This window comes from Cajanus cajan, chromosome 8 (genome assembly GCF_000230855.2).
Source record: "Cajanus cajan strain Asha chromosome 8, NIPB_CcT2T_4, whole genome shotgun sequence".
Classification (NCBI taxonomy): domain Eukaryota; kingdom Viridiplantae; phylum Streptophyta; class Magnoliopsida; order Fabales; family Fabaceae; genus Cajanus; species Cajanus cajan.
In genome coordinates, this window is record NC_138524.1 from 46,798,998 (window position 1) to 46,812,733 (window position 13,736).

General features: G+C 41.2%; 1 protein-coding gene across 1 annotated transcript; it reads right to left on the minus strand.

The window, feature by feature from the left end:
• Positions 1-13,200: 13,200 nt before the first annotated feature.
• On the minus strand, positions 13,201-13,689 carry LOC109806989 (uncharacterized). Its single transcript, XM_020369522.2, has 2 exons — positions 13,404-13,689; positions 13,201-13,340 (listed from the first exon to the last, which is right to left on the minus strand). Exons 1-2 carry the CDS (start codon positions 13,687-13,689, stop codon positions 13,201-13,203), a joined length of 426 nt encoding a protein of 141 aa, XP_020225111.2.
• Between the last annotated feature and the right edge of the window lie 47 nt (positions 13,690-13,736).

Here is a 13,736-nt window from a genome sequence, read left to right on the forward strand (position 1 = left end):
AACATCTTTCACACAAGATGTTTAGTTTCCAAAAGAACTTGTTCTCTCATTGTTGATAGTGGATCATGTTCAAATTGTTGTAGTACAAGGTTGATTAACAAGTTAGCCCTTACCACCATTCCTCACCCTCACCCTTACAAACTTCATTGGCTCAATGAAGGTGAGGAATTGGAGGTGAATCAACAAGTGAAGGTCAAGTTTTCTATAGGGGATTATAAAGACAGTTTTATGTGATGTGATCCCTATGGAAGCTTGTCATATTTTGCTTGGTAGGCCATGGCAATTTGATAAACAAACTATACATGATGGCCTCACTAACAAAATATCCTTCACTCATAAAAATAAGGAAATTGTTTTTAATCCTTTAACACCATCCCAAGTGTTTGAGGATCAAAAGCAAATGAAAAAGAAAAGAAACAAAGAAAAGAAAGAAGGAAAGAGTGTGGATAAAGGGGACTCCACTAAGACCTTTATGACAAAAGAGAGTTATTTTATGACCAAACAAGACTTAAAAAGAACTCTCTTTATTCATAAAAATCTTGACTCTTATCCTAATGCTGCCACTTCTCTTAAAGTTGAGAATGAGGAACAAAATGAATTTCAAGCAAAGAATTCTTCTCAACTTCGAGATATAGTGAAGAGGGAGTGGACTATACCTAGTGTTACTCCTTATACTACTTCCTTGAAGGTGCACAAGGAAGGAAGTATTTCTTTTAATGTCATAAAGCACCCAATTTTGGGTTTACATTGTTTAGTAGATCTAACTTGTAATAATCTATATTCTATGTTTGATTTTATGGGAAGTTCTTCCTCTTTTGAACTTAATATGATTTCTTCCCTACAAGATAAATATAGTTTATATGATTATGAGCATCTAGCAAACAATCAAATCCAAAATTGTCTAGGGCGTTTTCTAGTAATTTTTTCTTTATCTCTTAGGAAAAGCCTAGGTTACCATTTAGGGTACTTTAGGCAAGATATAGTAGTGTTTAGAAATCATACTTTTCATTGTTTTAGTCATAGTGTCTTTACATTTCTAGGTTTTATTTCTAGGTTATGCTTAGAAGAGGAGCCTAGTTCTAGAGAGTCTAATATTTTACCTTTCTTTGTTAGGTTAGATATTAGGACTCCTCTTAGGATTTTTACTCTTCTTTCTTACCCTCTCATTTTTTATTCTTCGAATGCTTTCTTTGTAGGTATTGATTTTTCTTCTTCCATTCATCCTCGAGATTTGAGGACAAATCCTTTTCAAGAGGGAGGGGATGATGGAATCATACTTGGGAGAGCAAGAGGAGACACATTAAAAGATCCAAGAGGAGTGGGCTAGAGATGAAGGTTTGGGCCAGTCAAGGCCCAATAGGCCCGATGGGCCTGGGAAGGCCCAAGTGGAACTTTTCATGGGCCATATTTTGTTATAGCTATTTTCATATGTTTTGTATACATAATGTTAGTATAGGTATCATATATTTTGGTCTTGTATTTTGGACCACATAGAGTAGCATTTTAAGGTTTAGGCTTGTTGGGCCTAGTTTTGGGCTTCATGGGCCTTTGGGCTTTTGGTACCCAATATTGGGCTCATTTTCATTCTTGTAATTTTTCCTTTCCATTGTATTTGTTGGACCATTGTATTTGGGTCCTTAGCTTAGGATTTAAGGAGGAATTATTAAAATTAAGGATTAGGCAACATTAGGTTAAATTTAAGTTGCATTTAAGTTGAATTTGGAGTCACATTGTTTGCGCCACATGGGCTGAACAAGTGTGACACAAATTCAACCCTAAATGTCACTCAAATTCAACCTAAATGGATACTTAGCCTAGTGTGACCGGACATGCCATGTGTGTGTGAAGTTTGAATTCAAAATTTTTGAATTTTGAATTCAAACTTGGCGCCACATGTGACTCCTTTACATTGGCGCCAAGTGCTTGCATCCGGACCCTATTAAACACCTCCTTCACTCATTTGTATGTTACTTTGAGTATTGAATGAAATTTGAGAGCCTTTAGTGCCGAGTTTCTCCTTTCAAAGTCACCATGAGAGTGAGCTCCACCTTTAGGAATCCTTAGGTTTTCCTTCTCTTTGAGTGTGAGCTTTCTCTTGATCCTTAAGCTTGGATGCTTCCATCCAAGGCTTAAGCCTATTCCAACCGAGAATCCTTCATCCATCAAGTGTCCATTCTATGGCTTGCATCTCCTTGAAGTGGATCCGTGCATAAGGAGACCTAAGGAGAAGCTACATCTTCCACTCCTCCTAAACTCTTCCATCACATGGTCCCTACTCTAGGTCCCTAAAAACCCTAGAAAAGTCAAAATGGGCCCCCAATCCAAGTTTGACCCGAAAATAAAATAAAATAAACAAAAAATAAAATAAATCAAAATGTTGATGTGGCGCTAATGTGGTGAAGTGGTGCTGACGTGGCATTTATCTCTTGAAGTCCAAAAATAATATCCAAGCCTAAAAATGCTTCACAATTAACCTGAAAATAACTAATTGACAAAAATTAGACCAAGTGAATTGGAATTAATTAAAATTTGAATTACTGGCCCAATGAAGCCCAAACAGTGAAATTGTGCAATTAATAAGTGATTAAGCCCAAATCAACAATTAAAATAAGTACCAAAAAGATAAATACATAAATAAGGGAAAACAATGACTCATCAAATTCCCCCACACTTAGCCTTTTGCATTCCTGGGCAAAATCATGAAGCAGAGTAATGGATAAATCTAGAACAACAAGGAGAGCCACATGGAGAAAAATAAAAACAAAAAATAGCAGCACATAAACAGACAAAGTTACATACTCCTCAATGAATCCTGTGAAAAGAGAGGAATAGACAACATCCAACACACAAAGAGTCAAAGAAACCAGATACCTATGAACATCATCCAAGTATTTCAAAACATGCAAGAAAATCAGTCAGTTCAAGAGGTGAATCAAAAGCAACAGAATCTCACAAGATATGCATTGTATCACTGTATCTCTCAAGTGTTTAGGCTACTGTATACTCTCAAAGAAATCATGAAAAAAAGCAACATATAGACTTGGAAAGCTCTAAAATCAACACCCAACACACATGCATATAAGGATCAAAAGGTCTTTTCAGGGTTGTAATGAGGCCAAGGACAGGGTAGAGGATAATATATGGGTAAGTAGCTACAAACCAGAGGAACCAAAGGAGCAATGGGGAATAAGTCAAGAATAAGCATAAGAGAAAACCCAGAAACCTCTAATGACTGTAGACCCCTAAAATTGTCCGGGTCGGAAATAAGACTCGAAGACTCTCAAAGACCGAAGGAAAGTCAGCCAGAAGGACTCCTGGAAGACCCTAGGATGATTATCTGTAGGTTTAGAGGTCTTAGAGTAGCTTAAAATAAGGATGTGGGAGGATTGAAGCTCAATACGGCCTCCTAGAAGTTCAGTACGGCCGTACTGAACAATTTGAACTACAATACGGCCGTACTGAAACCAATACGGCCGTACTGAAGTTTTTGAACTTCAGTGCGGCCGTACTGAAACCAATACGGCCGTACTGTAGTTCAAATCTTCAGTACGGGCCGTATTGATGTCAGAGGCCGTACTGCGCCTCACTCCTATATATAGGACGTCATTTGGACGTCATTCCACACTTTTCCACACAGTTTTGACTCTCTCCTTGAGTATTCTGGGGTTTTTGAGCAGTGTTCTGCCCTAGAAATCGCTCTGAGAGTCAATCCGACGAAGTTCTTGAGTCACGAGCCATTTGCTTGAGTCTCGAACTTAGTCGAAGGGAAATCTTTTGGATTTCCACAGTCAAAAATTATTTTTTAGGAAGGAGCGAGCGAGCTTGTAGAGGGAGGGAGCGCCAAAAAGCCTCCTAACATTTGACTATATAAAAGCACGCTTCAAAGGTTTCTTCTTCAAAATCCCTTCTTTTACCGCTTTCTGGTTGTTGCATATTTAAATTCGTCATCATGTAGATATTTAATATATAATCGTTTATAATAAATAGGGGTAATTTAGTAATTTTACACTGTTATTTATGAAATAATCCGTCATAGGGAACCCGAAAGGGGCGTTGTGGGGTGCTAACACCTTCCCCGCACGTAACCGACTCCCTTACCCAACTCTGGTTGTAATGGCCAAAGTTGATTTATAAAATCAATTGCCTTAAATCTTTTTCCAATGTTTTGAGTAAAATATTGGTGGCGACTCCAAGAACCCTACCTTTTGCGAAAACTACTAATCCATGGAGGGTCCCGCTTGGGATTAACATGGATTGGTGAATCATTTTAATAAAATTGTTAGTTCGACAAGGTCTCAGTTTGAGAATAAGTCGTTCTAGCAATCCACCACTTTTCAAAACTCTTAAAAAGAGTCCGACCATCGTCGCGAATGCCAAGCTCCGTTTCGGCGGGTGGCGACAGATGGCGACTCCACTGGGGAAGCCTCGAGAGTCAGTCCCATTTAGTGATGGATTATTTTTAAAATAATAGTTTAAAATTACTTCATTACCCCTTTGCTTGTATGATAACATGCTTTATTTATTTGGCTTTAATAACTGTTGTTTGTTTAATTTTCCGCAATTGTTTGAAATACAAACTGCACACGAACCTTTGCACACAACAGTTCCCTCTATACCCGGGGGCATGAGTGGAAAGCCATAGGGAGTGGATGTTAGTACGGCCGGTTGTCGAATGGGTCTATAGGTGCCCGTAGACCGTTGTCGGAAAACATCACTCAAGGTGATAACCATGAACTCGAGTCCGACAGTGCGTTGGAACTTTCCATCGACTTACGACGAGAGGAATTGGGTCCCTATAATGGGGGCACCTTGGGGGCCTCAGACCGGTGAGAACAGTTAGAACCACCTTGAATATGCACTTTTCTGCAGGATACCCCTACCTCGTGATCCGCTCGTGACTGTTCGTGGATGAGTGAATTGTTTGTGTATAGGTTTATGTGATATTGTTTGTGCATTAATAATAAACCTCGTGATAAGGTCTAAAGAATAATCCCCATGCATGAAAATACCATGACATGAGAAGAAAGACCATGTGTGAAAATATAATAAAAGTGAGGAGCATGTGCATCATTACCAATAAGATATCATGCATCCTCATAAACCATGCATTCTAGGTTCACCAATACCTCTTGACATGAGTAAAAGAGACCCATAATTATCGAGATTCTCCGTTGGGGAGGGATCATAAGTCAAGGAGGGTGGTAACACTCCGTTTTAAAAAGGCATCGCCTTAAAAATGGAGGGTTATCAAGCTCATGTCAAGAGCGTATTCATCCCATAAATAAACTAATTAAACATTCATTTTAGAAAGTGGCTGGTCATCTCTCTGTCCTCACACGCGCGCAGAAAATCAAGAAGATGGAAGCGCTGGAGGACCAAAATAAGAAGCTTACAGCCGAGCTCTCACAGCTCAAAGAACAAATGGCGCAAATGATGGAACTCATGCGTCATCATAATGTACATGGGTCTCACCACAGTGACCATGAGTCCCATCATCATGAGGAGGAGGAGCACGAGGAAGAACCTCCACGAGCTGTACCCCTTGGGGCGGGGATCATGATTAAAGAGCCCGAGGTTTCAAAGGAACAATTCCATGCTCTTGAGGATCGGCTAAGAGTTATGGAGGGGCATGATTTTGACATCAAAGATGCCGCCGACATGTGCTTGGTGAGGGACATCCAATTCCCTCCCAAATTCAAAGTGCCCGATTTCCCAAAATATGTGGGATCGACTTGCCCCAAAAGTCATCTCACCATGTATTGCCGAAAAATGGCTGCATATGCTACCAATGAAAAGCTCTTGATCCATTGCTTCCAAGAGAGCTTAGCTGACACCGCACTCAATTGGTATATGCAGCTGGATGGAAGTCAAGTGTGCACATGGAGGCAGTTGGCCGACGCCTTTCTCAAGCGCTATAAGTATAACATCGACCTAACACCCGATAGGTCTGATCTTCAAGCCTTGAGTAAAACAAATGATGAATCTTTCAAGGCGTACGCCCAACGGTGGAGGGAGTTGGCAGCACAAATAGAGCCCCCGCTGTCGGATAAGGAGACGGTGTCCTTGTTCATAAATTCGTTAACCGGTCCCTATTATGACAAAATGATAGGGAACACGACAACACTCTTCTCGGACATCATCACCATCAGAGAAAGAGTGGAACAAGGGCTGAAAAGTGGGAAGCTAGCTAAGCCTTCCCAGTCATTCGAAGCCAAGAAGACCTTCGGGAAGAAGAAAGAGGGAGGAGTCAACGCCATAACCATTTCTTCATCTTCTTCCACTTCGAAGTCAGGAAAGTCGCAGTATAACCCTGTGAGGAAGCTTGATAAACTTCCGACCACCTATAGCGACCTCCTGCCGAAGCTAGTAGAAGCTCATCTTCTAGCTTACATTCCACCAAGGAAGATGGATCCACCTTACCCCGAATGGTACAAACCACAAGATAAATGTCTATACCACTCGGGGGCACCCGGGCATTCAATGGAGAACTGTAAAGCTCTCAAATATAAGGTCCAGGACCTTATTGATGCTGGATGGGTCACCTTCGATTCGACAGCGCCTGACGTGAACAAGAATCCTCTGCCAAAGCAGGAGTAGAGAGAAGGGCAAGCCACGATAGGGCCCCTCCATATTTTTCTTTTCTTTTAGGGACTCATGATCAGTACCCGAGATCATGAGAACCTATTCATGTAAATAAGGGTTTTTGTACAGTTTTAATACATATCAATAAAGAGGCATTTTTCACATATCATTCTCTCTTTTGGTTCTTTTCTCTCTTTCCTCATTAACATTAATAATTCTAAACCTAAACAGAACGAATAAAATAATTATGTCTGTAATTGTTCGCTCTGACCGGGATCCGAAAGTTGAGGATGAATGGGTTGAGTTGGACAGTGATGAGGAGACCATCTCTCCGGATCTGCAAAGACTGCTAGATCAAGAAGCTCGTCTACTCCAACCATATCAAGAGAAATTGGAAACTGTGAATTTGGGGGCCAGGCCGAGAGACAAAAGAGGTCAACATTGGAACCCATATCAGTGATGAAATAAGGACACATGTTTCCGCTATGATTATAATAAAATCATTCTTTCTCATTGCTTCTTTTCTTGCTTATAATAAAATTCTAAACCACATTATTTTTAACCCTGTTTGAATAAACATGAATGAGGTTAAAATCATCTTAATAATAATAAACCCGCATCATTTTTATGTGGAAGTGTGTGTGACAACTTGGAGCACCTTCCCTTGGCCTTGACAAGTGCCATCATGGGTAAAAAGAAATCTTTTAAAATAAAAGAAGCTCGGAGGGAAACCCAAAAAGGGGGCTGCGCAAAAATAAGAGCAAAAGACCCGCTAGGAATCCCACAAAAGGGTGACCTAGGCAAAAGTTAGGGTTGCAAAAATGAAAAAAAAAAAAAAAACAAAATCCATGATGGTACCACGAGCCGAATTCAAGAAAGGTTCAAGGGAAGCTATCTAAGTTGTCAAATCACAACGTCAATAAACAAAGATTTTCTTAACTTCATAAGTGTTTAAACAAACAAGCCTAAACACATAAGCCTACCTTGGCCAACCATTCTTACAAAAACCATTTTTGAAAAAATAAATCCCCTCTAAAACACAAACTTCAAAACAAAAATATCTTTCCTTTCTTTTCTCTCTTGTCCCAAACGATTTTAGAATAATCTGGTGGAAGCATGGAGAAATAAATCATCACTGAAAATGGATCTAATCTGAATAATAAAATGGTGGAAGAACCGTGCCAAGAATTCAAGATCCAACACCGCAACTCTTCCCCATATCGGCCGAAGATGAATGGGGCAGTCGAGGCAACCAATAAGAACATCAAGAAAATAGTGCAAAAGATGGTTGTCTCATTTAAAGACTGGCACGAGATGTTACCCTTCGCTCTCCATGGTTATAGGACTTCTGTACGCACATCTACAGGAGCTACTCCATCTCCCTCGTCTATGGGATGGAGGCAGTTCTACCCGTCGAAGTCGAAATACCTTCTCTAAGGGTAATCATGGAAGCAAAACTTTCCGAGGCAGAGTGGGTTCAAAGCCGATATGATCAATTGAACCTTATCGAAGAAAAACGGCTGAATGCCATATGCCATGGTCAAGCCTATCAGAGAAAGATCAAAAAGGCTTTTGACGAGAAAGTCCATCCTCAAGTCTACCACGAGGGAGAGCTGGTAATGAAGAAGCTGTTACCAGCTCAAAAGGACAAAATCGGAAAGTAGGCCCCAAATTACGAAGGACCATACGTGGTGAAGCGAGCCTTCTCAGGAGGAGCATTGATCCTCACAGACATGGATGGAGAAGAACTTCGATACCCAATCAACGCTGACGTGGTAAAGAAGTGCTATGCTTGAAGACGTTGCTTGCATAAGCCCGCTAGGATGAAAACCCGAAAAGGGCGTCCTAGGCAAAAGTTAGGGCAAAATAAAAAGCCCGCCAGTACAAGGGTACTAGGCAAAACAAAGGCGAATTTATCCCCGCTAGGATACGTCCTAGGCAAAAATTAGGTGCAAAAGAATAAGACACAAAAACAAAGCAAGCAACGATCACTTGAACCGAAAACCGAAAGGCGGTTCAAGTGATTATCTTCTAGAAGCAAGCGTCTACACTCCTGGCTCAGGCATCTCACTCGAAGCAATTAGGGGAACGTAAGAGCAACAATTACAGATATAATTGTTAAGCCTGATGTATATAGCCTACCCTGGCCACCCATTCTTCAGAAATTCCTTTTGTATATCTTTCTGTAAAATCATTTGTGAATATCAATAAAATATCTATTCATTTCTCTTCTCTCTTGACCATGTGATTATGCCTCTAAATTGGTGTTTCTTAAAAATTGTATGAAATTCCTGTAATAATCGGTCAATAAAGAAAGTTGGAGGGGTTCCTATAAAATCCGTAATCTCCTGCGAAAAAGGCTCACAAAAAAATCTTCCCTCACGTCGACGACAGAAATTCCTCCAAGAAAAGGAGGATAGGGAGAGCCATTCATTTTCTAAAAACATTAACAAAATAATTAAACTTGCATTTTGTGCATCACACACACATTAGTTGCACATTCAAAGACCTTATCATGAGGCAATCACATAAAATAGAAAAATAGAAAAAATTGCTTGTGTATGACAGCAGTCAACAGAAAAAGCCAAAAAACAACAAAAAAAGGCAAAATTCAGAAAATCAATCACATCATAACAGAATAATTAAGCCTGGAGAGGCTTGCCGAAATAATACTCTCTCATCATAACAGAATAATTGAGCCTGGAGAGGCTTGCCGAAATAATACTCCCCAATTGTACAGAATAACTGAGCCTGGAGAGGCTTGCCGAAATAATACTCTCCAAAATAACTGAGCCTGGAGAGGCTCGCCGAAATAATACTCCCCAGAGATATCTCAGCTTCCACACTCGGACTAAATTCCCCAGTGAAAGCTATCAAAGCAAGATCAGCAAGATTCCCCAAGGGAGGCTTGATCATCCAAACAGAATATCTAAGTCAAAGGACTTTTGACTTCCTCAGTGAAAGATAGCTTTCCAACTCAAGCGATGAGTGAAGCTAAGCCTGAAGAGGCTTTCTAAATAATACTCTGGGATACATAAGATTCTTAAAACCCCAGTCGCCTACTCAGAGGCATCCCTACAAAAAGCAAAAATCCAAAAGATCAATAATCATTCCCCAAGCGGAATCCGGCTTTCAGCCAATCACTGAACATCAAGATGATACGCCTAACAGAAGAGGCTAATCAAAATCAACGACAAAATCCCCCAGCGGATAACAGCCTACACAGAGGCAACAAAATCAGAAAATCAAAAGAGTCACCCGAATAAGGATAACCGGGATACTCCACCAACGTCGAAAGGACGTCAGCCAATCATAAGGCATCGCTCACCTCAGGAAGAGCATCTTTGTGTCTGCATCCCCACGGAATCAGAATTTCCCAGTGGGCACCAACTACGCAATGGAAAGTTGGGACACAAGAACCTATGAGTAACTGCACATCCCCTAGACGGATCCCTGCGTTATCCAGCCCTCAGTGGCACAAAAATCAAAAACAATCGTCGAAGCAGCATCGTGGACTGTGGAGACAAAATCATCACAAATCCCTGGAGAGGGCAAACTCACATTGCCAGTGAGGTTGTCAAGAACACGCTGGTATAGCCTGGAGAGGCGGTACTCGGCTACCCCGAGGTTGTCAAGAACACGGAGGTATGCAACTGCCAGTGAGGTTGTCAAGAACACTCTGGTATAGCCTGGAGAGGCGGTACTCGGCTACCCCGAGGTTTTCAAGAACACGGAGGTATGCAACTGCCAGTGAGGTTGTCAAGAACACTCTGGTATAGCCTGGAGAGGCGGTACTCGGCTACCCCGAGGTTGTCAAGAACACGGAGGTATGCAACTGCCAGTGAGGTTGTCAAGAACACTCTGGTATAGCCTGGAGAGGCGGTACTCGGCTACCCCGAGGTTGTCAAGAACACGGAGGTATGCAACTGCCAGTGAGGTTGTCAAGAACACTCTGGTATAGCCTGGAGAGGCGGTACTCGGCTACCCCGAGGTTGTCAAGAACACGGAGGTATGCAACTGCCAGTGAGGTTGTCAAGAACACTCTGGTATAGCCTGGAGAGGCGGTACTCGGCTACCCCGAGGTTGTCAAGAATACGGAGGTATGCAACTGCCAGTGAGGTTGTCAAGAGCACTCTGGTATAGCCTGGAGAGGCGGTACTCGGCTACCCCGAGGTTGTCAAGAACACGGAGGTATGCAACTGCCAGTGAGGTTGTCAAGAACACTCTGGTATAGCCTGGAGAGGCGGTACTCAGCTACCGAGGTTGTCAGAAGCACCGAGGTATGCACGAGCCTGGAGAGGCGACGACTAATACTCAACCTGGAGAGGCTACTCAACAATTTTCCACCGGAAGACACTACAAGTCGGAAGGATGGCTTATTCCCCGGACAATTGGGTCAACTCCTTTACTTGTCAACCGGTACACCAAAAAGCCGTTTGACTAAGTAAAGGGGGGGCAGCTGTAGACCCCTAAAATTGTCCGGGTCGGAAATAAGACTCGAAGACTCTCAAAGACCGAAGGAAAGTCAGCCAGAAGGACTCCTGGAAGACCCTAGGATGATTATCTGTAGGTTTAGAGGTCTTAGAGTAGCTTAAAATAAGGATGTGGGAGGATTGAAGCTCAATACGGCCTCCTAGAAGTTCAGTACGGCCGTACTGAACAATTTGAACTACAATACGGCCGTACTGAAACCAATACGGCCGTACTGAAGTTTTTGAACTTCAGTGCGGCCGTACTGAAACCAATACGGCCGTACTGAAGTTTTTGAAACTTCAGTACGGCCGTACTGAATTCAATACGGCCGTACTGTAGTTCAAATCTTCAGTACGGGCCGTATTGATGTCAGAGGCCGTACTGCGCCTCACTCCTATATATAGGACGTCATTTGGACGTCATTCCACACTTTTCCACACAGTTTTGACTCTCTCCTTGAGTATTCTGGGGTTTTTGAGCAGTGTTCTGCCCTAGAAATCGCTCTGAGAGTCAATCCGACGAAGTTCTTGAGTCACGAGCCATTTGCTTGAGTCTCGAACTTAGTCGAAGGGAAATCTTTTGGATTTCCATAGTCAAAAATTATTTTTTAGGAAGGAGCGAGCGAGCTTGTAGAGGGAGGGAGCGCCAAAAAGCCTCCTAACATTTGAATATATAAAAGCACGCTTCAAAGGTTTCTTCTTCAAAATCCCTTCTTTTACCGCTTTCTGGTTGTTGCATATTTAAATTCGTCATCATGTAGATATTTAATATATAATCGTTTATAATAAATAGGGGTAATTTAGTAATTTTACACTGTTATTTATGAAATAATCCGTCATAGGGAACCCGAAAGGGGCGTTGTGGGGTGCTAACACCTTCCCCGCACGTAACCGACTCCCTTACCCAACTCTGGTTGTAATGGCCAAAGTTGATTTATAAAATCAATTGCCTTAAATCTTTTTCCAATGTTTTGAGTAAAATATTGGTGGCGACTCCAAGAACCCTACCTTTTGCGAAAACTACTAATCCATGGAGGGTCCCGCTTGGGATTAACATGGATTGGTGAATCATTTTAATAAAATTGTTAGTTCGACAAGGTCTCAGTTTGAGAATAAGTCGTTCTAGCAATCCACCACTTTTCAAAACTCTTAAAAAGAGTCCGACCATCGTCGCGAATGCCAAGCTCCGTTTCGGCGGGTGGCGACAATGACCTCTACAATAATTAATCCTTTTTCTCTTGCCTCAAACAACTTCTCTTTTTCATTTTTTTTTTAGTTTTGTTTTGGTTTTTTTTTTTTGGTTTTTTTGGTTTTTTTATAATTAAAATACAGAGTGAATAGTACACACGAAAATTTGAGATAAGATAAGATAAAATGCAGAGAAGTAAAATGTACAGCATAAGGAATCAACTAGCCAATATACATAATCCAATGAAACATACACACACCCCCACACTTATTCAAGAACTTATTCGCGAAACAATTCTAAAGCTCCAAAACTCCCTAAGGTTAAGATAATCATGGTTTTTCACTTAAGGCTTGTAATGAGCTTCAAACAAAGAAGGGGAAATAGGCTCACCAGGGGTTATCAACGGAATTAATTCAAGGTAGGCTAATTTGGCTAGAGGCTTATCAGAATCAAAATGCCGTAATCCTTTCCAAACATGCATGTGAACCAAGAAATATCAAAAAGAGTCAAGCCAAGGATATTGGGCAAGCAATCAAGAGGCAGAACACACAAGAAAGAACAGAGAGCGGCTCAAAATCTCACACAGGTTAAATCTGTCACATTCAAATCGACCTTCTAAACCTCATAATCAACTTTCCAAGCAAAGAAAGACAGAGATTTCAATCCATAGAATATCAAGTAACTCATATCCAAGAGTGAAGTAAGTTCCTACAAACTATCAAAACCCAAAAATCAAAGAGAAACATGCAAAACTGTATATAAAACCTAAAGATAAAACCTAACCCAAAAATAAAAAATAAAACCTAAAAACATATAACCAATAGTTCCCCCCCACACTTAAATCACACATTGTCCCAATGTGGCACATACATAAGATCAGAGGAATCAGAACAATCAACAGAATTGGACATGTGCAATAAAAGTAAAGAAGAAGAAAGGAAAAGAAAACTCCCTAAGTCATGGCGGGAGAGAAGTGGGGTCGAGCAGAGACATCTCCTCTACAACTGCATTCAACACGAAAGGATTGCTGAGGAAAGGCTTAAAATGATGCCTATTAACTTTGAAGCTCTTGTTTGTGGATTCACTTTTGATCTCGACTGTACCATAAGGAAAAACATTAGTAACAACAAAAGGTCCAATTCACTTAGAACACAACTTACCATCCATGAGACCGAGCCTTGAATCATACAGTAAAACTTTCTTCCCAACCGTGAAGTCCTTTCTAGCTATCAAACTATCATGGAACTTTTTGGTTTTCTCCTTGTAGAACTTAGAGTTCTTGTAGGCTTCCAGGCAGATCTCATCAAGCTCACTCAGTTGCAATCTTCTTTCCTCTTTAGCCTGATCAATGGAGAAGTTGTAGGTCTTCATAGCCCAATAGGCTCGGTGCTCTATCTCCACAGGAAGATGACATGATTTGCCAAAGTCAACCCGATAAGAATACATTTGTATGGGTGCTTTGTAAGCAGACTTATGTGCCCAAAGAGCATCCT